Below are 25903 nucleotides of genomic sequence, written 5' to 3' on the forward strand. Positions count from 1 at the left end.
TTCAAATTACCTCCAAAAATAATAATTAAAAAACATCCCCCCCCCAAAAAAAAAAACCACACACACTCTCAAAAACAAAACAAAACAAACCCCCCCCCCCAATAATTGATAAATTCAATAACAATCAAGAGGTGATCAGGTAATTGGGGGGAGGGGGGATTCTTACTCAATATTTATCTTTTTTAAAATTGCTTCTCAAAATTAGTTTTCTTTTACAAAACGTTGCGCCGTCCTTTACTAATTTAGAAGACACACAAATACGCACATACATATATAAACTCATAAACAATCATACACAAATATATACATATAAATATACATACCAACATGCACACCCACAAATTACGTTGGGGGATAGGGGTGCATGGGACACGTACGTACATTCGTGTTATTTATGTCTCTCGTTACGCAATTAAAATATCATTCAAACTTTTATATTATGACATTGTTATTGTAGAATATCAAAAGATATTCTGAAAATAGAAAAGAATATTGCAATTTAAAAATACGTTTATCTATAAATTTGCAAGGGCATATGTAACCCTAGATCAATTCTCGCGTTCATTGAGATTTGAACGGGAATTTCAATATGGCTGCTAAACAGAGATGGAAAATCGAAAATAACATAGTTTTGTGTTGTTTAGTTATGATATAAAGAATCATGACTTGAAAGAAGTAGGAGAAATTATTATACAGTTTGTTAGGGGCTTTTTAGGATGGGATCCCATATTTTTGATATTCTCAGACAGGGAATATGGGCTTCCGTCACAGGGGGATGGTTCTTCGACCCATATCAAAATATATTTTCGAATACATTTCATCTGTATGTGTGGATGGGACTCCTGGTTTTTCCTTTCATTCTTTACCTGGTTTGTATTTTTATATGGTGTGTCTGATTTCAATTTTTAATAAACGTTTGTGTGTAATCGTGTTTGTAAACACGTAGTTCTAGATCTAGAAAACTTCCTCTTCAGATGAACTTGTTATTGTTTAGGAAAAACAAAGTTTAAAAGACACAGCAATGAAAAGTGTATACTTGGTATGATCAAAGATCGTATAGCTATAAACTATGTTTTTTTCTTTTATTAATAATATGCAGCAGACAGCATCAGCCGATCAGGATCCTTATGACATAGGCACTAGTCATTTATGATATTATCACATGCCCATTTACTATATGTAGATGTCTTATTTAATTAATTTTAAAGGCATACTGCTGGTAATCCGTCAACTTTCTGCAAAGTTTAAATTGTGCTAAGCAGGTTTTTATTTTTGTAGAAAATATGACATTGAAAAAAGATAATTGATTTATCATGTCTATTGTTTTTATTTTTTTTTTAGAAGAATTTAAAGATATATATTAAAAAAATGCAGTGCTTTTCATAACATCTAAAGGTTTTAGTAACTTAATGAAAGGCAAGCTAAATGTAATATTTTGAAAATACAGAAACTCTCTCTCTCAAAAAAAAAAAAAAAAACAACAAAAAAACAAAAATACTACCTCACTATCTAGTCTTATGGCTCTTCACTGTCCCCATTGTAAACAACTGACATAATTTTTAACTTGAATCATCTTTGCAGACATTGGAATCATCTTTAATTGTTTGGACAATCTACTGTGCCACAATAGGAGTGTTCTTTACTGTGATAAAGCTCGTCAACTTCAAACTTCATCACATATTTGACACCAGTGAGGTTATAGAAGACACACCCAAGGGAGATAAGTCAGAGGACAAGGATAGTCATGTGATAGAACTCTGGTAAGTTTTCTGATTATTCAGTTAATTTAGCAATTGTAAAAAAAAAATATTCTTATAAAACATTGAGGCATATTCAGAGTTTGGTCTATGCTTAAATGATTTTATTGTGGGTTGAATTTATAAATAGTATCCAACTTTGCGTTAATAGCTGCATTTAATTTTTCAGTAACAATGCAAATGAACCTGAACACATTGAGATGGTCAAACTTCATCACTCGTCCTCCCGACAGCTGGATAGTGATAATAACAATAGTGACCGCATCATCAGCCATTCCAGTGTGGAGATCAGAAGTGAGACATATATCATTGCTAGACTGGGAAATTTATAAATAATTTATGAATGAATATAATTCTTAGCAGAAGCTAAAATAGACCCATATTGCAAATTCAAAGAAAAATACTTGTGAATTAATTATGGTAAACAACATTTCAAATAATGCTCTTTTTTTCATACACTTGATATTATGATGAACAATGGAATATAATTGCAGCAGATTTTATGTTAGCAAACTTTAAATAGCACTTATCTTATCTTTAAATATGATTATCAACAGATATAATAAATATACATGTCTGTATATGTATATTTAGGTGGGTCTGCACCTCTAGCAGAGTTGGAGAATGATGACATAGATCAAAAACCCACAAAACAGAGAGAATCCACCCCACCAAGCAGTAAGTTATTTGTAAAAAAAAATGTTTAAGTAGATTTATTAGTAAGTTTAAATTTTGGATTATTAAATTATGTTTTCATATGATTGATGAATGACTGTATTGTGCAGGGACTTTTGATCATTTCCTATTGATATGATTGGAAGGTGACAATATTGTGAATTACCAAAATTACTGACTGTTAATTTGGTTGATAGGTGATAGTAAATGTGGAAAGTACTTTGATCATGTTGATTGTTGATTTGGTTTTACGTGTGACAGCACTGTGGAGGGTACTTGATTAATATCTAAAGAGTTGGTTGACAGTTAACAATTTAGTGATTTGTCCTTTGCTTATTAACTTGATTATTTGATAGGTGACAGTATTGTGGAAGGCAAATTGGATGTGGAGAGAGGATGTCATCCACATCAGGTCACATTGAAAGCAGAGGTGGAGGTCAACAGAGAATTGTCAGATGGAGAGATGGAAATAGGAGAGGTCAAACTTCCACCCAAAAAGGAGGACACAGATTCGGATTTATCTCCAGATGGAGGACTCCGAATTCGGAAACGTCGAAAGGCTGTGAGGCGGAGCAAGAGCGCTCTGGATTACAGTCCGGATTCCCCTGTACCACGGGCAGCTAGAGCTTTTGAGAAATTAGACAGATCGCTTCCTGCTAATTTATACACACAGGTAGAAATGGAAAAAGAAAGTGAAGAGGCAGCGAGCTCAAAAAATGGACAGGGAGATGTAGAATTGGAGGATTTGGAAGGTATGGATGAGGGTAGAGTGTCCCCATATAAACAGAGGGTGCCCAGTAACAAAGCATCCCAGCGGCTCCAGAAATATAGAAGAAGTTACTCTGCGGATGAAGGAGTACCACCGAGACCCACCACACCACCGCTCAGAGAAGTGTTTGACTCAGGTTTGAGAAACAGATCAAGAACAGAATCAAAAGAAAAATCAAGTAATAACAGTTGTGAACCTTTTCCAGAACTTGTCAAATTCCATGCTCCGGACATCTTAGCTGACCTACCTGGAGGTAGTGGTGATAAAATATCACGAACTCCAAAGGTCAGCGACAGTGACAGATCCGATATAAGTGTCGGGGAAATTAATGTGCAGGTGAAAACAAGAGACAGAACTCCCAACAAAAAGGATCGTCCATCTAGTGCTGGAGATATCAATAGAATTAGTACCGGTGTCTCATTGGACCCAAGTCTGACTACAAAGAGTGCTTCCAAATCCACAAGATCAGGTGGGATTGGTTCTAAGATAGTGAAATTTTTCCAGAATGGTGGGCACTCTAATTCTCAGGAGATTGCTTCTGAGCAGAGTAGCACAGTGGGACTGGAATGTCTGTTTAGTACTGACAGTGACTCAACAGAAGGTATGGTGAAAAGAAAAAAGTTTTTACATGTACTTCATACTAAATGAATATTTAAACCATTAATCATTTCTGTCATGTTTTAAACATCAGGGATTGTATAGGTACCTTTGAACTTTGAACAACTCAAACACAGATAAACTGAATATCGAAGATTTATGGGAGTATTTCCATGGTTCCAACTATTTAATTAATTAATTTGAATTGTAATTTTAAATATCTCTAATCCCTGAAACTTGGATATTAATCTAAACTAAGCTACATGTATATCAAAGTTACATGTGAGATACACTCTTATTTAATTGTAGGGTCTTATGTTGTCTAGCAGAATTATTATGTTTAATTTTCTAGTAGAAAACAAGGATGTAGAATTATCCTGAAAAAAAAGTTACACATTTTTTAAAAATTACATAGCAAATGCCTATTGTCCTAAGTGTACTTACAAAAAAATTGTATTTCCAAAAAAAATCTAATACAAGTTTTGATTAATTAACAGATGACAGTAGCCATCCAAAAGATCACTATTTAACCGACTCATCTAGCTCTATGACCAATGAAGGGGAGAGCACTTTTGATACCAGCCCAGAACACCCACCAATGCAGTCTCGACTTTCTGCCAAGGAGAAGTCAAATCCTTATGAGGGGTCAGATATTGCCCCAAATAATCCCAGTGAAACAGATCAGGCTTCATCAGGATTAAATGTGCTGATGGTAGCTGAGCATCAAGACATTCCACCACCCATGGATCCACCGATGGAAGATAAAGAACTACAAATACTGAAACAGCAGGGGGCCATTCCAAAAAACTATCGGCGGTCACAGACTGGGCAGTGTACAGAAGTTGTTCCATCCCTACTATCTAGTCAGGGTATCTGATTAATTAATATCAGTCTAATTTGTCTATCAATCTAATTATCATACAATGTATCATTACACATGAATGTTTATGTTTTTTTTTTTGCCCTTATGTTGCATATAATATATGTATATTACTCAGAGTGACTGGATTGAATTTGTTTTTACAGATCAAGCAGGAAGTCCCTCCTCGGGGGAGCTGTCAGACACAGAAGATTTCCGTCGTAAGATTTTGGAGATACTCAGTGACTCCACAGACAACCCAGACAGAATGAAGAAGTTATTTAAAGCAGTGATAGAGGCCAAAGGTAATGTATTAAGTACCCTTATTCAGTATGCTCTATGCTCTTCCCCCCTGGATATACCCCTTTTTAATTTTCAACCCCCCCCCTCCCCCCCCCCCCCACACACACACACACACATTTGGCTATAAGATAGTAATATTTTATTTAAGGTCAAGATCTAGTAAATGAAAGGAGCCTACAGATTTCTCAAATTTGAGAAATAAATTCCTTTAATGATATTTTATAACTATAGCTTGGTCAAATAAGGTGTATCGGGGCATAATTTGTAGATAAACGAGACGAAAAATCATATTTTAAACTGTCATTTTCAATGAAAAATTAAGAAAACCAGTCATGAATATGGGAGTTTTTTTCCATATCAGACAAATGGAAGGTATCCAGATTGCCTACAGTCTCTCAGAAAATGGTAATTTGTGTGTTCTTAGCCTCTTCTTTAAAATAGAATCAAATTAAATATAGGTATCGGGATTAATTTTCACATGATTTCAAATTGAATTCCATGAAAGTAATTTATTTTCTACATAATTCTATTACCGCCGTAAAGTACGGGAAAAATAAAGTTAAAATTGATTATGATGTCATAATGGATCTAGCACCAAAAAGACAGTCTAAAGTCATTTACTAGATCTTGACCTTAAGTAGAGGTGATGGACCATTCCATTTTTACCTAAGCATCTGACAATTTATATTGACACTCCAGCAGATTCTCTCAGATTATGTTAAGAAGGGTAGTTTCCCCTGAAAACAAACTTAAAATCTTGTTGAATAAATCAGAGATGGGAATTTTCCATGAAGTATCCAGTGATCTTAGACAAATTTAACTTTTAGATTTAGAACAATAACTTGTATATAAATGTGTATGCATATTTTCATACAAAAGAAAAGAGTAAGGTATGTTTGCGAAATGCTTTATATTTGATATAGGTAGTTTTGTTTTGTTACAGATCGCCGAGGGAGCAATGACTCACCTGGGCAAGGAGGGTCTCAGAGAAGTACGTACAACATAACTAGCTTAGAATCCGTTTGTAGCACAGTCAGAAACTTTGTGCAAGACATTCAAATATTTCAACATCATGAATACTATTACAGATTAAACTCTTTCCTGTTTTGTTTTTTAAAAAAAAAAAAACATGTTAAAATCTGAGTATCAAGTATATCTACTTCAAGGAAAAAAACTAAATGTATGTAAATCACTTTTTATTTGTGAGAACTGTATTTTAGTGCAATTATGCGAGATGATCTGCTTGTGAAAATTTCATTCTCGCGTATCTTTTTGTTAGTTTAAATTATGTACAACAATAGTCAGAATTCATGAAAATTTTGTCTCACTTATAAATACCCAATACCTTACTCGCGAAAATAAGGTGTCATGAAGATAAGTTGATCTAGAGTAGTCTAAAATGAATATAATGTGATTTCTATTAGGAGCATTCTATATACATGTATATTTGATGTGACTTGTACATGTATGTATTTTCAACAGCTGCTGTTATAAAAAGAACTTTTTTGCTAACTGGTTACATTGCAAATCTGCCTAATCTGATATTTTTACATGCTCACTGTGAATTTTAGAAAAGGAGGAGAAGACAGAGGAAGGGGAGATAGCAAGGCCCACCCCTGGTGATGACCAGGAGGCTCAGTCCTCCAAATCTACCACCCCCACAGAGTGCTGTGCTCTCCTTCCCGTATCCAAAGAGATTGAACCAGCTCAAACTCAATCCACAAAACTCAACAGGTCAGTCAATAGAACAAGTGTAAATACGTAATAAACTCAATCCACAAAACTCAACCAGTCAGTCAACAGTAGAGGTATAAATATGTAATTAACTCACTAAACTCAACAGGTCAGTCAAGAGAGCAGGTATAATTATGTAATAAACTCAATCCACTAAACTCAGTAAGTCAATCAAGAAAGCAGGTATAAATACGTGATGTACCTAGAATTTCACGTGTAAATGTTTGGTATGATGTATAACTAGATCCCATTTATAGGCAATGGAAACATCCACAAAACACACAGTTATGTTGTTATTGTATTCACAATATACAGTGTATATCTTATCTTTATTATGTGTATGAAAACGTATTTTTGGATTGACAGGAAAAGAGGGCGGAGAAGAAGAGGAAACAGGAGTCTAGTGCGGAGGGACACGCCCACAATAAAACCCCCCGCAGGAAGCTCCATCCACTCAGCCAAAGACCACAATGATACCAGTGAAGGGGCTGTGCACTGGTTTCAAGATGAAAATGGTTTGTGTATATAATTGCAATAATTGTGCTAATTTTTTTTCTACAGGATATAATTTGTGCATATATTAAAGTTCGTTGACCCTCTGATAAGAGAGATAGCTCTCACTGGGATCAGTTGTAAAGGTAAAGGCCATTTATGTCAAATTTTGCCATGCAAAGCATGTTGAGATTTTGTGCATTTTATCTAAGACTTTGATTTCTTTTGGAAAATTAAAAGCATTACAGCAAAATTTTATGTGAGTGAACAGAGGGACAGTGGACCTAAGTATGAAGTTGGTGTGTAAATCAAATTCTTTTAGCATACTATTCACTGATTATTGAATTTTCAGCTTTATCGAAACTGTAAATACATGTTCATTAAACTGAATGTCGCACTAATTAAATTCTTCCTACATGTATACTGTATTGTTCAGTCATATATATGTACATGTTTAACACCTAAACTGAAATTTTTGCTGTGTAAAGTAATCTGCAATAAGTTTGTGACCCTGTTTTCAGGTCAGTGGTTTGGTTACACATTTGAGGAGAACAGTGCTGGGGTGGCCTTTGTGGCTGAGGACCTCCCAGCTCACATGGATAACATGTTAGACAAGAGGTAAGCTGAGGGGTTTATTTAGGGCATTTGTTCCTTTTACTGACAATTAATTTCCATTCTATAAGAATTGTCCATTCTCTCAGTAAATTAATTTACATTCAACCTCTATATTACCTAAGCATTAGGCCATAAAAAATTAATTAATAGTTTCTCAGGCCAAAAATTTCAAAATTCAATGTGGCAGGCAGGTTTTCTTTTTTTTTTTTTTTTTGAAGCAGGTGTTATACCTTTTCATGTTAGTCATTCAACAAAATGATGATATTAACTGATTCTTACTCTTTTTATTCTCTTACATCAATTAAAATATATATTTAACTTTAAATAATGTTATTCCAAACAAAGTTAATTCATAAAATACTGTATTAGCAAGAACTGTACTGTTTGTCTAATAAACACCTCTATCTATTAGCATTTATGAAAAGGAGAGTAACTCAATTTTCTTGTTCAACTTTGAAAAATAGAAAATTTGAGTTATTTCCCTTTTCAATATGTCGATAAAATTGATCAATGCGGCAGTGTTTGACCTGATGCGGTGGTGCCTGAGAAACTATTGATTAATTTTTTTGGCCTTAGATGGAAGATAAGTTTAACACATGTATAATGTAGTTAGATTGAACTGGCTGAAGATTATCATACTTGTATGCTTAATGACTTAGTAAGATACAGTAAAAGTCTGGCCTTGATCAGATTGATCTCCGTTCCTTTGATAGTTTAGTTCTTTTCTGTGGTAAATTTGAAATTTATCTTGTTATTAATAGCTCACCTGAGCTGAAAGCTCATGTGAGCTTTTCTGATCACCCGTTTTCTGTCGTCCGTCCGTCTGTCTGTCCGTCCGTCTGTAAACTTTTCACATTTTCAATTTCTTCTCACGAACCAGTGAGCCAATTTTAACCAAACTTGGTTCAAAGCATCCTTGGGTGAAGGGGAGTTAAAATTGTAAAAATGAAGGGCCAAGCCCCCTTCCAAGAGGAGATAATCAAGAAAAGACAAAAATAGGGTGGGGTCATTAAAAAATCTTCTTCTCAAGAACCACTGGGCCAGAAAAGCTGAAACTTTCGTCGAACTATCCTTGGGTAGTGTAGATTCTAAATTGTTCAAATCATGACCCCTGGGGGTAGGGCGGGGCCACAATAGGGAATAGGGAAGTTTTACATTGAAATATGTAGAAAAAGTCTTTAAAAATCTTCTTCTCAAGAACCACTGGGCCAGAAAAGCTGAAACTTAAGTGGAAGCATCCTGGGGTAGTGTAGATTCTAAATTGTACAAATCATGACCACCCGGCGGTAGGGCAGGGCCACAATAGGGAATCCAAGTTTTACATTGAAATATGTAATAAAATCTTTAAAAATCTTCTTCTCAAGAACACTGGGCCAGAAAAGCTGAAACTTATATGGAAGCATTCTGGGGTAGTGTAGATTCTAAATTGTTCAAATCATGACCCCTGGGGGTAGGGTGGGGCCACAATAAGTACTACAAGGGGGGAAATCAGGTGAAAAACAGCAAGGCCAAAGTTACTCAGGTGAGCGTTGTGGCCCATGGGCCTCTTGTTTTCAGTTGGACTAGCAGTGACGGTTCTGGTAACGATGATTCTGGCTCCACGGTTATCCTAGACTCACCATCAGGAGCCAAAAAAGATGACGCATCTCTAGATCCACTGAATCCAAATATGGCGGCTTTTGACATTCCAAACCTGATTCGTAATCATGACATGCAGCTCCTTCAGCAAAACCTGATGCTGCGACTCCCCTGTGATAGCTCGGATGAATCTGATTCTCCAACCTTCCCAAAGACCAAAGAGAAAAAACCCAAACATTTCTACAAATTTCAGATATTTAAAAAGACATTTCTTAAGATCAGATTTGACCGATTAGCATTACTGGCTCTTTTAGATAGGTGATTATATATATTGTATGACAAATTTTATCCAAACAGTTTTTTTTAAAAATTGTATTTGGTTTATCCATATATTAAAGTTTTATCATTAAAAAAAAAACAAAATTTGATTAAAATTTGAAATTGAATTACAACTGAATTTTCCAATGATGACTATATTAATGTTACTTAAACCAAGCATTTTCTCTATGCAGAAACCTGTCAGTAATAGAGAACCTTATAACTGTGCTGATTGCAATCATGGTGGGGGCCCTGGGGGCTTTAGTGCTCACCCGTAACTTCTACCATGACATCTGGGTGTTTGTCTTCTGTTTTATCATTGCAGGCTGTCAATATTCTCTTCTAAAGGTAAGATCACAGAAAACAGAGAGAGACATACTCATGGTTCTTTTCTGCTGTATCTGAAAGTTTTGCTTTTTAATTTCTGTAATAACTGTAAGAATGTGTAATTTTTTTTCCTCAGAGTGTGCAACCAGATGCAGCTTCACCCATGCATGTAAGTGTGATTTTGAGCAAGTCAGTGATACTGATATTTAAAATATTTATATGCTTTCAAATGCAAAAATCTGTTAAAAGTATTGAATTTTAAACTGTTTAAATCAATATATCACTAATGTGTTACTTTTTATATGGAAAGCTTTCATAATTTCTTTGTCTATGCTGTCTATCACTGGTGGGGAAAAAACTCATGTGTTTAGATTAACTACAGGTAAACTTCGGTATCTCGACATCGGATATGTCGACAACCAGGGATATGTCGACGTCCGTCCGCGGTCCCGGCAGTATTTACTATATAAATGATTTGCAAAAACCCTGATATGTCGACCTCGGTAATCTCGACAACCCTGGTTATCTCGACGTATATTCACAGTCCCAAGAGCAAAATTTACCTGGTATATGTCGACATCGGCAATTTTCTGCTCCACTGAACCTAACTGTTTGTCAGATAGGGTCGCTCGTCACGCACGGACAGCTCCGGGTATCTCGACGTCGTCAAAAATTTATACCTTTCACACCCATGTTTTGACTGCACGCTGCTTAATTAATTCTATAGACTGTGTTTGTAGGTGAATCCAAAGCCCCCCTCGGCGTCTTTGAGACGTTAATTGCTTAATGTTCAGCTTGGGTAATATCACTGATAAATCTGCACGATTCTGCTTAAATTTACAGGTGTTTATTTATGTCGAAACCTAACATAACTTTTAAAACTGAAAAAGATAACTAAATTACAAAGAATAATAAACATATTGAATAAATTCAAACTAAAGAATTAAATGATGTTCTAATAATATTTCGTAGTTAAAATGCATTCAACAGGAAATAATCCGATTTACGACACGATTAACCGAATCATCCGTAATTCATGCATCTGTGATATCACTACGTTAGTTTAGATACACAAATCTCTTAAAAAATTAATATTAATGCACATTCTTCCTGAATGAAATAAGAAAAAAAATAATTACGCACTTCATATGTTTTCGTATCTCGGATGTCGACTTTATCATGTTTATACGGTTCGGTTCGAAGTTTATAGAGCGCATTTCGTATCCTGTTCTGACAAAAAAGCAAGTAAGACGCGAATGCTGAATGGAAAACTACAAAAATTTAGAACGATTTCGATAAAGAGAAAGAAAAGGTTTTATATATAAAATTTTTAAAAATAATTTCTTAGATTTTTAATAAAAATAGAGGGATTGCTGAAATAAGTTGACCTACAGTCTATATTGAAGTCATGTACGTATAATAAGTTTATACACGTGTATGTGTTTGGTTATGCAGTGAAATCTTGGACGTCAAGTCTCAACTCTGATATCTCGACACCTCGGATATCTCGACATTTTCGGATGGTCCCGTCGATGTCGAGATAACGAAGTTTACCTGTACTTTAAAATTGAATGCTACACTTGCAGGGATACAATCGTTTAGTGGTGTTTAGCCGTCCCTTCTATTTCTCTGTGTGCTGTGGCCTTATGTTGCTGTTAGATTATACCATTCCTTACGCCCCAACAAAACCCACCACTGTGTATGGCCTACCATTCGGCTCAGAAGATTCACTAACGTTTGCCAAGGATCTCTTAAAAAGTAAGTTTATCACAAGTAGGTGATGCATCAAGGTAAGAATGATAGAGATCCATTTATATTTTCTATGAGATGGTAATAAAATATTTTAAAACTTTTATCACTAATCAGTATTTTTTGTTCAATTAGAAACAAAGTGATGCCTTCCTGGTTTAGATGCTTGATAAAATTAAGTGAATTTTTTTCTGTTTGTGTTGATAGTTCTAGTCCTATGCCTGCCCATTATCTTTACCATCGGTCTCCTTCCTCAAGTCAACACGTTTATCATGTACTTGATGGAACAGATTGACATGCATATATTTGGTGGAAATGGTAAATAAATTAAGTGAAAATTATTTTCAATGCATTTTTTTACACAATATGAACGACAATAAATATTGTTCATTTTAAGGAGATGGTGTTTTACCTAATCAGAATTGCGTCCCATGCTTTATTTCAAAATGTTCACCGAGAGATTGATGATAAATCAAATGAGAACAGATATTGTATTTTCTGGGTATTTATGAACATTTTTGTTTTTGACAGGATCTATCAGTCTAACTTCCTCTGTTTACTCAGTCATAAGGAGTATCATTGGGGTTGCCTTTGTCTATGGATTCTGCTTTGTAGCTATTGAGGTAAGAGAATGAAAATTGAGATGAAATGACTGAAATGTATTATTACTGTTATAAATAATGAAAAATACATTAACTGTGTGTGTTTATAAGCTAGTGGTCCAGCAGTATGTGATAACAGAGACCTCTCTCAGAATGTGGTGTTTTCTTTGTTTACAGACTGGTGGTCCAGCAGTATGTGAAAACAGTGATATCCCTCAGAATGTGGTGTTTTCTTTGTTTACAGGCTGGTGGCCCAGCAGTATGTGATAACAGATCTCTCTCTCAGAATGTGGTGTTTTCTTTGTTTAGAGGCTGGTGGCCCAGCAGTATGTGATAACAGGGATCTCTCAATATGTGGTGTTTTCTTTGTTTACAGGCTGGTGGCCCACAGTATGTGATAACAGATCTCTCTCTCAGAATGTGGTGTTTTCTTTGTTTAGAGGCTGGTGGCCCAGCAGTATGTGATAACAGGGATCTCTCATTATGTGGTGTTTTCTTTGTTTACAGGCTGGTGGCCCACAGTATGTGATAACAGATCTCTCTCTCAGAATGTGGTGTTTTCTTTGTTTAGAGGCTGGTGGCCCAGCAGTATGTGATAACAGGGATCTCTCAATATGTGGTGTTTTCTTTGTTTACAGGCTGGTGGCCCACAGTATGTGATAACAGATCTCTCTCTCAGAATGTGGTGTTTTTAGCTCACCTGAGCCGAAGGCTCAAGTGAGCTTTTCTGATCACATTTTGTCTGTAGTCCGTCTGTCCGTCTGTCTGTCTGTCCGTCCGTCCGTCTGTAAACTTTTCACATTTTCGACTTCTTCTCAAGAACCACTGGGCCAATTTCAACCAATCTTGCCACAAAGTATCCTTGGGTGAAGGGGATTCAAGTTTGTTCAAATGAAGGGCCACGCCCTCTTTCAAGGGGACATAATAAAGAATTAGTGAAAAATTAAAAGCATCTTTTAAAAATCTTCTTCTCAAGAACCACAAAGCCAGGGAAGATGAAACTCATGTGGAAGCATCCTCAGGTAGTGTAGGTTCAAGTTTGTTCAAATCATGACCCCCGGGGGTAGGGCGGGGCCACAGTGGAGGATCAAAGTTTTACATAGAAATATATGGGAAAAACCTTAAAAATCTTCTTCTCAAGAACAGCGAAGCCATGATGAGTCATATTTATATGGAAGCATCCTCAGGTAGTGAAGATTCAAGTTTGTTCAAATCATGACCCCGGGGGGGTAGGGCGGGGCCACAATGGAGGATCAAAGTTTTACATAGAAATATATAGGAAAAACCTTTAAAAATCTTCTTCTCAAGAATAGCGAAGCCATGATGAGTCATATTTATATGGAAGCATCCTCTGGTAGTGTAGATACAAGTTTGTTCAAATCATGACCTCCAGGGGTAGGGCGGGGCCACAATGGAGGATCAAAGTTTTACATAGAAATATATAGGAAAAATCTTTAAAAATCTTCTTCTCAATAACAGCAAAGCCATGATTGGTCATATTTATATGGAAGCATCCTCAGGTAGTGTAGATTCAAGTTTGTTCAAATCATGACCCCCAGGGGTAGGGCGGGGCAACAATGGAGGATCAAATTTTTACAAAGGAATATATGGGAAACTTTTTTAAAAATCTTCTTCTCAATAATAGCAAAGCCCTAATTGGTCATATTTATATGAAAGCATCCTCAGGTAGTGTAGATTCAAGTTTGTGCAAATCCTGACCCCCCGGGGGTAGGGCGGGGCCACAATGGAGGATCAGAGTTTTACATAGAAATATATAGGAAAAATCTTTAAAAATCTTTTTCTCAGGAACAGCAAAGCCCTGATTGATCATATTTATGTGGAAGTATCCTCAGGTAGTGTAGATTCAAGTTTGTTCAAATCATGACCCCCTGGGATAGGGTGGGTCCACAATGGAGGATCTAAGTCTGAAATAGAAATATATAGGAAGATATCTTCTGATGAAGAACTGCAAAGTCATGATGAGTCATATTTATATGGAAGCATCCTCAGGTAGTGTAGATTTAAGTTTGTTAAAATGATGACCCCAGGGGATAGGGATGGGCCATAATAAGGGATCGAAAATTTTACATAGGAACATATAGGAAAATATCTTCTTCTCAAGAACTGAAAATCATGTTTAGTCATTTTGATATGGAAGCATCCTCAGGTAGTGTAAATTCAATTTTGTTCAAATGATGACCCCCGAGGGTAGGGTGGGGCCCAATAGGGGGATCGAAAGTTTTACATAAGAACATATAGAAAAATATTTCTTCTCAAGAACAGAAAAGCTATGTTTAGTCATATTGATATGGAAGCATCCTCAGGTAGTGTAGATTCAAGTTTGTTCAAATGATGACCCCTGGGATAGGGAGGAGCCACAATGGGGGATCAAATTTTTACAAAGGAATATATGGGAAACTTTTTTAAAAATCTTCTCAAGTACAACAAAGCCATTTGTTATATTGACATGGAAGCATCATCAGGTAGTTTAAAATTCAAGCCCCCCCCCCCCCCCCCAATCTTTTCAATACTGAACTGATTTGTGCTTTTGCCTTGCCAATGTGCTCAGGTGAGCAATGTGGCCCATGGGCCTCTTGTCTTTGTTTACAGGCTGGTGGTCCAGCAGTATGTGATAACAGGAATCTCTCAATATGTGGTGTTTTCTTTGTTTACAGGCTGGTGGCCCACAGTATGTGATAACAGATCTCTCTCTCAGAATGTGATGTTTTCTTTGTTTACAGGCTGGTGGCCCAGCAGTATGTGATAACAGAGATCTCTCTCAGAATGTGGTGTTTTCTTTGTTTACAGGCTGGCGGCCCAGCAGTATGTGATAACAGAGTTCTCTCTCAGAATGTGGTGTTTTCTTTGTTTACAGGCTGGTGGCCCAGCAGTATGTGATAACAGAGACCTCTCTCAGAATGTGGTGTTTTCTGTGTTCTCTGCCATCTTGGTGGCCGTCTCCTATCACCTCAGTCGCTCAGCCAGTGATCCCAGTGTTCTGTGGTAAAGTTTACTTTATGTCATTTAGAGATACATGTACATATGTATATCATAAAGATTTATTTTGAAATTTTCCCCCAAAATAATGTAAACATGGTTGTTTTCATGGCATATTATTTTTCACCATATCACATTTAAAAATGATTTCACTTTGTTTGATATTAGCCCAGCCACATTTGAGTGAAAAAAGAGATAACTGGATCCATTTAATTTGCCCTGTGATGATAAGGGGGAAAGGGCCAGGGATAAAATGGGGGCAATAATTTCCTTGTATTCAGTATACTGTATACAGGGTTATTTTCACCCTGTGTTATTTTCGCCCATTCACACTTGCAAGCAATTTTGCCCCATTTTAAATTCGACCAGTCACAGTTCTGTTTAAGAATTATACCATGTTCTTTGAATTTGCCCCGTTTTCAATTCGCCCACCTGTGAGTAGGGCGAAAGGGGCGAAAATAAAAGGGGGGGTGCAAAAATTTCCCTGTATACAGTATATATTCTGGTTTAAATGTGAAATATTTTACAGGATGCTGATAAGAGATTCAATCTGGGACAAGGAGGCCCCAGAGTCTGCTGAGGAAGAACTTATTGATCCACTCCCGGAGAAACTCAAACAGTGTGTGGTAAGTAAAGAACAAAACTTTGATCCACCTCTGGAGAAGTTCATTCATTGTGTGTTAAGAAAGGACAGACAGTGAGGTTTATAATATTTAATACATTGTACTGAGTTGTGATTTTCAAGCTTCATGGTCTGTGATAACCCAGGTTTTGTGATTTCAGAGTGAGCGTCTACAGTCCGATTTACTGGTCAGTGTATTCATCCTCATTATTGTGTTTGCTGTCCACGTCAGCACTGTCTTCAGTAGCCCTGTGTTACAGGTAAGGGACAACCATACATGTACTGAAATATTTATCTGTTTAGCAACATGAAAGTCCTCCATGAGATTAAAGAATTCAAAATCTATGTATTATAAACAAGAAAAAGATGTATGTATTTTGTAACCATCGTACATTTTGTTCAGTCCTATGCAATGGTCCAGAAAAAAATTCTGCATTGCCATAGATTAATGACATAACATTGCATTGGTTTTCTTCTACAGCCAGTATTGAGTGATATTCTGTACTACATTGCGGCGGGTTTTGGGTTTCTAGTCCACTATCTGATCCCAATGTTAAGGAAAGAAATGCCCTGGCTCTGCTGTTCTCATCCCCTGCTTTCTAATCGGGAAAGAAACATGTTTGAAGTCACAGGTAAATTAAATACCTACCATTCTTTTTAGCCAAAATCTCTTGGATCAATAAATATATCTTTTGACAGTATTTTTTTAATTGAAATAGAATAATAGTGATTGTGTAGAGCTACATGTATAATCATTATTATTTAACCATTATAAATCTAATGCTGTAGATCATTAAATTTTCATGACACCTAATTTTCCCAAGAGAGATGCCTGTATTTGATATTCATAAGCAAGACAAAATTTCCACAAATGTTTGTTATTCTTTAATAATACTAAATAAATATACATGAACATGTACATCTGAGAATGATTTTTTTTCCAAAACATTCTCACATAATTATGCAAAATTAAAGTTTTTGCAAATAAAAAGGGATTTACAGAATGTTAAATTTTTGTCCCTTCAGTGGCCCCTGAGATCATGTGGTTTGAGAAGATGTACGTCTGGTTGCGTTTCTTCGAGCGGAATGTCATGTACCCCGCAGTGATTCTTTGTGCCTTGACACAATCTACTGCTAACATCATCTGTAAATTTGGGATCTAGTAAGTCGGATTTGAAAATACATGTAATTTATAAATAATTTTTTTAGATTTAGAATCATCCTTTTAAACCTTCCCTGACTAAATACATGTATATTTTTTAAGCTGAACATAAGCCAAGAAAATTATTGATGAGCTTTTTTTTACAGTGTGGGTCGGTAATCGATTTGCATTTTGTTTTAAATTGTGGGCAATAATATTTTAAAAGGGGGGAGGTCAATAATTGATGTCCCCTTTTTTACAGCATGGGTCAATTGATGTCCCTTTTGTTTTACAGTGTGGGTCAATAATTGATGTCCCTTTTTTTTTTTTTTACAGTGTAGGTCCAGTGATCCTTGTCGTATGTGCCATGAAGCTGCTGCGATTTGCGTTTTGTAACACATCAAAACAATACCTCATCATCACATTCACCGTTCTCTTCTTCAAATATGACTACCGCAAGGCATCAGAAACATTCCTCATTGATTACTTCATTGTCTCCATTCTTCTCTCAAAGGTAAGAAATTGGAAAGATATAGGAAATGTTTAAAATCTGGTGGATTATTCAAGAAATTTTCATAGTAAGACGAATTAATACACACATTTAAGAATTGAAAGTCAATGTATATGTACCACACAGGTTTTTTGCTTTTGGTAGAAAATATCCAGACTTTTGTGTTAAAAGTACTGGCTACAGATTTTAAAAGGATAGATACACATGTAGTATGAAAGTAAAAGAACTTGATCCATGATGAATATGATTGTTGTAATTTATTCTATTGTTACAGTTCTGTGATTTGATGCTGAAGATGAAGTTTATTATCACGTACATTGCTCCGTGGCAGATCACATGGGGCTCCGCCTTCCATGCCTTTGCTCAACCATTCAGTGTTCCTCGTATCCTTCTTTGATGAACACAATCTTTTTAGTGCTTACTTTGTCTTATGACCAATGCTGAAAAATTGAATTTATCAAGATTCTCACAATTTTATTGTAAATCAAACCATGAAACATTTGTAAGAATTTCCATTGACTTTTTCATCAGATTCTGCAATGTTATTTGTACAAGCAGCAGTCTCGTCGTTTTTCTCTACACCACTCAATCCATTCCTCGGGAGTGCCATCTTCATCACATCGTATGTTCGTCCAATCAAATTCTGGGAAAAAGATTACAAGTAAGTGTGACCCTTGCAGATTGCTCATAAATTAGTAACAGTAAAGGGAATGTTAAAAAATAACAATTTTCTGGTTCAATTGAATTAAAATACTGTAGATTCCTAAATATAAGCTAGGAATTAATTAATATGTAATTTTGGGAGAAGCACCACACGTGAAATAAATTTACTCGCTTTTATTTTTATGGTACTGAAATCCATATAAAACCTCTTGATCAACCATCCACTCGCGAATTATTGTTCTTGAATAAAGTATGTATACAAGACATATTTCTGTTGTTCGCCATATTAAGTACTCACGAAAAATAAGGAATCTACAGTAATTAGTTTCAAAGTTTAAACCTTAAATAAACAGCACTGTTGAGAGTCTTTTATATAAAATTGCCCCTTTACTCTTGCAGTACAAAGAGAGTGGATCATTCCAATACCAGATTATCATCTCAGCTAGACTGTAACCCAGGTACATGTATTAGCATGTGTTTCTTGACCCAAAGATTGAATTTACATGAATCTTACAGTATACTTTTTTTTGCAGTAGGAATTCTTTAATTTTTTCCTATCTGTTTACAGGTGCTGATGATAACAACCTGAACTCTATATTCTATGAGCACTTGACACGGTCCTTACAGCACAGTCTGTGTGGAGACTTGATGCTGGGACGGTGGGGGAACGTAGAGCAGGGGGACTGCTTCATCATGGCCTCAGACTACCTCAACGCTCTGGTCCACATTACAGAAATGGGGAACGGTCTTGTCACATTCCAGCTCAGGGGGCTAGAGTTCAGAGGTGTGTAAAGCAGGGATATCCAGGGAATTCAATCTGTCAAAAACAAATTTTGTTTAATAAGCAAAAAAAAAAAACCATCTTTGTGCAGTGGCAGTACCACAGCAGATGTGGTTATTGCTAGTTGAAAACTATACCAATAATCATCAGCAGAATCAGAATTGTATGAAGCATATTCCTGAAAACAATAATTTGAAATTTCCCACTGTGAATCAAATTTATAAATGTTAAGTAAACATTAAATTACCAATAAAGAAGACCTGAAATTTAAGAATTATTTTTATAAATTGCTTACAGGAACATACTGTCAACAACGAGAAGTAGAAGCCATCACAGAGGGAGTCAAAGATAATGAAGGTCAGATTTAGTGATTATGTTGATGATTTGTTTTTGTGATAAATGTAAATTTTATCTTTAAGTTGTTCTAAACTTAGATAAGGAAAAAAAAATTCAGGTTGCATATGCAATGATATACCTGTAATTCTGTTTAATATTTCACTCATATGAAATTGTACCTTCCTTGTGCCTTGTGATTGAGATATTTTTAAGATCTTGCAATGGAGACTAATTTTCCTTTTTTAGGCTTTTGCTGCTGTGAGCCTGGTCATCTGCCTCATTTTCTCTCCCTCAATGCGGCGTTCAATCAGCGGTGGCTAGCGTGGGAGGTGGTGGTCACTAAGTACATACTGGAGGGGTACAGTATATCAGACAACAGTGCTGCTACCATGGTGCAGGGATTTGATGCTCGGAGAATTCTACTCAATTATTATATCATGGTAATCACTTTTGCTACTTTGAGAAGTGAAAGGAAAGAGCAACCTTAAGAAGTTAAGATAATTATATGTACATGTACTGTAATTATATTGTAAACCAACTTCTACATGTATCTTCATGTGATAAATATCTGCTAGTTTAGCAACTTCGTTTTACTTGTGAATATTCCCAGTTGCAAACCATTATTTAGTTGTTTATTTCTATAGAAAGTTTCGCCAGTTATGAATAATAGTTGGTATATAGTGTACCTATGGTTAGTTGTTTTGTCCTGATGGCTGTGACTAACATCTGTTTTCATTACCTGTGTTGTAGAGTATTATATACTACACCGTGAGATCCCCCCGTCTTGATACGTGGCTCACAAACGAGGCTATCCTGGAGACCCTACAGGCTACAGAGGGAGAGGATTTTGTAGACGTGGATCCTATTTTTACCCAACCCACAGATGATGACTACGACCCCAAACTGAAGGGCGTGTCACGGAACAAGTTCTGTAGTGTTTTCCTGGACTGGATCCAGTACTGTGCCTCAAGGAGAGATAAGGTTATTTTACTATAATCATAAAAACAATTTTAAGTTCATTTAAACATACTGTATAAGCAGAAATTTTAGCGAGGATGCGATTCTGGCATTTTTAGCTAGAGTGTTGAGATCGCTAAAATTATATATCGCTAACAATTTAATCTTCATAAGAGGTTACCTTTGTTTTTCTATGCACCATAAAATTGCTAAAATTACTTCTTGCGAAAATTAAACAATGATTTTTAAGGACAAATTGCGAAATTTGCATCTTGCTAAAAATTCCGCTTATACGGTATTTCACATTTTGTTGAAGATTTCAACATATCATGGTCTTAGATTTAGAAATAATGAAGTTAAATATGGCTTAAAATTTTAAGATTTTTGTGGTAGATTGACAGTGGTAACGTAATTAAGATCTTTCTTTCAGTCGATTGACTGTGTTAATATAATAACATAACTTTTTCTTCAGTCGATTGACAGTGGTAAGAACTCTCCTCTGGTGTCTTTGTCCCTGTGTTTGGGACTTCTGGGTCGGAGAGCTTTAGGAACGGCGGCCCATAACAATACAACAGCTGCAGGGTAAGATAAACAAGATATAAAGAACTCCTGTGAAATCACATTGCCATTGTTTGTCTAGTTCTCTATTTATAGTGTCTCTTTCTGGGTTTCAGAGCGGAGTTTTTCCTGTATGGATTACATGCCCTGTTCAAGGGAGATTTCAGGATTACCTCCCCTCATGATGAGTGGGTGTTTGCAGATATGGAGCTTCTCAGGAGAGTTGTTGCCCCTGCTATCAGAATGGCCCTCAAACTTCATCAGGTAACAGAAGATGTTTAAATTCATTACTAAGTTTTGAAATATTATTTGGCTCTGGCCGGTAGGCTGGGTAGAATGTCATACACTGCATTTATATTTCATTTAATATGAAAATTTCCCCAAGCTACTGTATACATATGATAGTCTTTATTAATTCTGTTCTTTACTTGTCTAGGATTATTATTTGTTTACTGATGAATATGAGGACCATGAGACGCTGTATAATGCCATCAGTAATTACGAACAAACTCTAGTCATCTCACACGAAGCCGATCCACAGTGGAGGAATGCCGTGCTTTCCAACACGCCCTCCCTACTGGCACTCAGGTACACATTCTCTTAAACACAAAATTAATTTATCACTCAAACTACATTTCTTTTTTCCCTTAAAATTTTAGGTTTTAAATTTTATGATTCTCAGGATCTTAACATTTGCAGCTACATGTATAAGAGGGAAAAATACATTTATGAGCAAAGTAATTTTAAGAAAAGAAAATAAACACAAAATTACTGATTTCATCACTTTTGCATTTGATGCAATTCTTATGCATATGATAATGTTGGCACTGAAGTATACAGAGTAGAGTACCTGGTTGTCTTTTTGTGTGAGTGTACTCTGAGATCAATACAAGTATGGATTTAATAATTTTTATTTTAGGCACGTGTTTGCAGACACTGAGATCTCAGACAAATACAAAATCATCATGCTCAACAAAAAATTCCTCTCCTTCAGAGTTGTCAAGGTAACTGTCTTTCACTGTCATAATTAGTGAATATATGCTATATTCATAATAAGTTTGAAATAACATATTGTCTTGAGGGTAGAGTCATCTATTTCAGATATTTGTTAAACCAATTTTCAAATATGGATAAGTATAAAGAGAGCAATAAATTTAAAGTTATAGATTTTTATGAACAGATCCGATTGATTTATTATAGGTAAATCGTGAGTGTGTAAGAGGATTATGGGCCGGGCAGCAGCAAGAACTTATTTATCTACGCAATCGTAACCCAGAAAGAGGCAGCATCCAAAATGCAAAACAGGCTCTTCGCAACATGATCAACTCATCCTGTGATCAGCCTATTGGATATCCGATCTACGTGTCACCCCTGACAACGTCGTACTCGTCCACACACAATCAGCTCTCCTCAATCATCGGCGGGGAATTTATTCTGGCCAATGTCAAAAAATTCTTTAAAAACACCTGGGTCAGGTACACTTGTCTCAAAATATTTACATTGTACTTTGATATCTTTTTTTTTTCAGTGCAAGAATTTTGATAAATGAGTACTTTCTGAACACAAGCTTTTTAAAAAAAATAGACTGATTGGGGTAATATTTATTACAAATGAGCATTACTTATTAACTGGAAAATTCAGCTATCAATTTTCCTGTCAAGATATTTCAAGTTGTTTGCAGGATTACTTTACAATATGTATGGACATAGAATGTGGTAAATGTTTATAGATAATTTCAAGATTGTTGATGGGTTTATTACTAATACATGTAATTATTAAATTGTATGTCACTGTTTGTAGGATGCGTCGTCGGTGTGGGGCGACTTGTACGGGCGGCAGTGCTAGCTGTCCTGATGATCTTCCTTACACAGTGGCCTGTTCACACACAGGGGCAGCCATGACTCTAGGTAAAGCAAGCAACTGGAAAAAAAATAATAATAATTAATGTAAACATGCATAAATATTTAGCAAAACATTCCTTATCGATTGATATGCAAAATCATGAATTAGCACTGACAGTTTTAATCATATAAATGTATTAGTGTGTACTTAAAGTAGCCGGACAAATATTTGATTTGAAATATATATGATTTTATTGTGCTTATTCTTATACCTTCAGGAACCAGGTCTGTTTTGTCCACACCTACTAATCAACAGGAAATTGGACTCCAGACTCTGGGTAACCGAGGAAGCTTGGTATCCACAGCCAGCTCTGCCAGCAAACCAAATGCTTTGGTGACCCTGGCAGGGTTCATCACCGAGACAACCACAAACAAGGAAACCCTCACACACAAAGTCAGAGTATGGAACCTACATCAATCTTTATGTACTAAAAGGGAGCTTACTGTTTTTTCTGTGTAAAAACTACAGGAGGGAAATTCTTAAATACCAGTGTGGGGCCTACACTGACTTCAGTGTATAGTGTACATGCAAGGTTTCAGGAAAATCTACCATCTGGGTATATTTAATGATGATCTCAAAATGCATTTGCATATACTATAGGCTTATAGATGTATTGGGAAATGCTTTTTTCACACTTCAAGGCATTTTTTTTCTTTTTGCTCCAATTATAATATGTGATGAGTAATACATGTATGTACTGTATTGTGCATTATACTGGTATTTAAGAAATGTAAAATACTCCCATCAGGTTTCTAGAGGGGGCAGATCAAAATTTCCAAATTTTTCTTTTTAATGAAGTTCTACAAAATATGACAGATACATGTACTAAGGATTTATATAGAAAATTACTTAAAAAAATAATAGCGATATTTTCAAATTCCTGTAAAATATAAAGAGCATCAATTAATATAGAATTTATAAGCTCAAAGAAATATACATTACAAATATTGTACATGCACATTTTTTTTATAGATAATGGACACAAATTATGTGTTTGAGAACATTAACCTTGGGAGGAGAATCGATGTTCAGTGGCCAAATGAGGAGTGGAAGCAGAGTGGGGGTAAAAATGGCTGGAATGGCTGGATGCCGACAAAAGGTATGGAGGGGACTGTGGTCCACAAGTGGGTGCCATGTCACAGAGAGACGCTCAAACGTTCCCACATAGACAAAGTCATATATCTCGTACAGATCTCGGATAAATATGTGCCAATCTCAGAACAGGGAGTCCTAGATTTGGGGGCAGAAGTTTGATGTCTTATTAATTACATGAGATTACTTCGTATGGGAGCTGACCAAATCTTGGATGTACTGCACTGACCAATTTTTTCGTCAACATTCACGACGCATCATTCCATAGTAATATATATTTACACCACACTGCTATAACCACATCTTCTCAGATTTTTTTTATTCAGTGCATATCATTTGACTGTGTTTCACTATATCTCAATCAAATATAGACATTTTAACCCAATTCCTGTTTTGAAAGAAAAATGAATGTTGTAAGTATTGAAATAGTTTTATAGTTACATGTTTCTGTTGGACCTGTATGTTGTATGGAGATCTGCGACTGTGACAAATGTTAGCAGGCTCTAGGAATGTAAATACCAAAGTTTTCTCAGTTGTATATCATGTCAGGTGCTATATACATTTGTATATATATATATATGTGTATTTTATGTTGAATTCAGACTGTGATAAAATAAACACAAAGCATTTAGAACATAGACATTATCGTAGTTAATTATCTTTAATTGCCTGCTCAGTAGTTAATGAGGGATGTTTTATACAAAATTAACCGAGTTTTTATGTTTGTGAATATCCTACAGAATTTTGGCCACCATGTTTATATATGATGAAATCTAAATGAGTGTATGTTTACTTGTGCATTTAGTAATCATTTTTAGCTCTCTTCAGTGCTTGGTTAATAAAAAATTGCGTCAATATGAATACCATATGCTAAACCATGTTCATGGACAAGGGTAATTTTGAATATATTCAGTTTAATTACTTAGATGATCTAATTGAGCATGTTCTCTGTACATTTTTCAAACTTTAAAATGTACTGGTCTACATGTTTTGCCTTCTTCACTTGTTTCTCAATGCTGAGTATTTTTATAGACTAGCCTGATATCACAGCAAGGTGTTTTAGAAATTTTAGTAAATCAGACATTATTTCTTTTAGACGTTTTAAGTCTGTGTTCACCGAATGCCATTTTCAGGCAATGCTCAGTTTTAATGAAATCCAGTCACTCTGTGTTCCTTCCTTCTGGTCCCAGAGTTAAATTTTCTGTATTTAACAGTTTTTCTGTTGCTTCAAGGTAGATTTTTTTTTTTGGTTTTTCTGTCACATCAAACCATGTCAGAGAATCACATTTCCAAAATGTCCGTCCACCTATTTCCATTCCTGTGGCTATAAGTATATGGGTAACAACTTTGTAGTGTGTGTATTGGATTAAAATTTCGGCACTTCAAAGCCTGTGTGATTTTGCTATAAGGTCAGGTTTTTTTTATGCCACTTAAAAGACAAATTGATGTCTGATATGTCAAGTTTATATTATGTTGCTTGCTAAAAAATTATATTTGATCGTTAATTGGTTTTTCATTGCTTTTTTTTCACTAGAGCTGCTTCAATAATCTATTCTACATGTTTGTACAATATGTGTGTATTGAACCATAATTTGACAGTGTCAATGAAAACTGGCGTAATGTTATTAAATTCAAAGTGAGTATAGAACTTGTAAAGGTACATCTCAAATGATATATTTGTATTCACTGTCCCCCAGGTTTCTTTTTTTTTTTCACCGATATTCTGCTTCAGAAAATACTGTTCAATCAAACTTTTGTATATTTTCTGTTATACCACAAATGACCTGAAAGCGAGACACATGTTGTGGTACCTGATGTAAGGGTGGATACATGAGTATAATTAATATCGGATCTTGTTAATGTTGAACAAGTTATATGTATTGCATCTAATGTTTTGTAATTTATTGTCATATTATGTTAACAAAATTAATGGATGTGAAACATCAATAAAAACACCAAATCAATAAC

At 35.5% G+C, this 25903-nt stretch overlaps 1 protein-coding gene and 1 non-coding gene across 2 annotated transcripts; both read left to right on the forward strand.

Moving 5' to 3' along the window:
- The first annotated feature begins 582 nt into the window (after window positions 1–582).
- Window positions 583–25903, forward strand: LOC133175951 (pecanex-like protein 1). Its single transcript, XM_061311109.1, has 38 exons — window positions 583–869; window positions 1582–1760; window positions 1927–2051; window positions 2352–2435; window positions 2789–3802; window positions 4296–4667; window positions 4825–4962; window positions 5904–5951; window positions 6532–6694; window positions 7061–7209; window positions 7708–7804; window positions 9359–9697; window positions 9892–10045; window positions 10161–10193; window positions 11611–11782; window positions 11981–12091; window positions 12305–12396; window positions 15251–15378; window positions 15902–15998; window positions 16156–16254; window positions 16476–16626; window positions 17021–17156; window positions 17472–17649; window positions 17921–18029; window positions 18178–18307; window positions 18709–18767; window positions 18878–19093; window positions 19388–19447; window positions 19673–19866; window positions 20177–20407; window positions 20856–20965; window positions 21058–21205; window positions 21378–21529; window positions 21861–21945; window positions 22142–22416; window positions 22742–22848; window positions 23061–23242; window positions 23816–25903. Exons 1-38 carry the CDS (start codon window positions 717–719, stop codon window positions 24095–24097), a joined length of 6552 nt encoding a protein of 2183 aa, XP_061167093.1. The 5' UTR covers window positions 583–716; the 3' UTR covers window positions 24098–25903.
- Window positions 19170–19285, forward strand: LOC133178402 (U4 spliceosomal RNA). The gene has a single exon (XR_009719978.1). It is a non-coding gene; the product is annotated as a U4 spliceosomal RNA (small nuclear RNA).

Source organism: Saccostrea echinata, unplaced genomic scaffold (assembly GCF_033153115.1).
Source record: "Saccostrea echinata isolate AGI-Se365-2 ecotype Australia unplaced genomic scaffold, CSIRO_AGI_Sech_v1 ptg000002l, whole genome shotgun sequence".
Lineage (NCBI taxonomy): Eukaryota > Metazoa > Mollusca > Bivalvia > Ostreida > Ostreidae > Saccostrea > Saccostrea echinata.

Excerpts from the sequence above, each read along its gene's own strand:
- LOC133175951 (XM_061311109.1), top strand. The coding sequence starts at position 717 with ATGGGATCCCATATTTTTGATATTCTCAGACAGGGAATATGGGCTTCC. Across the intron at positions 4,668-4,824 it reads ATCCCTACTATCTAGTCAGG|ATCAAGCAGGAAGTCCCTCC; the intron begins GTATCTGATTAA and ends TTGTTTTTACAG. Across the intron at positions 18,768-18,877 it reads TCAGCTAGACTGTAACCCAG|GTGCTGATGATAACAACCTG; the intron begins GTACATGTATTA and ends ATCTGTTTACAG.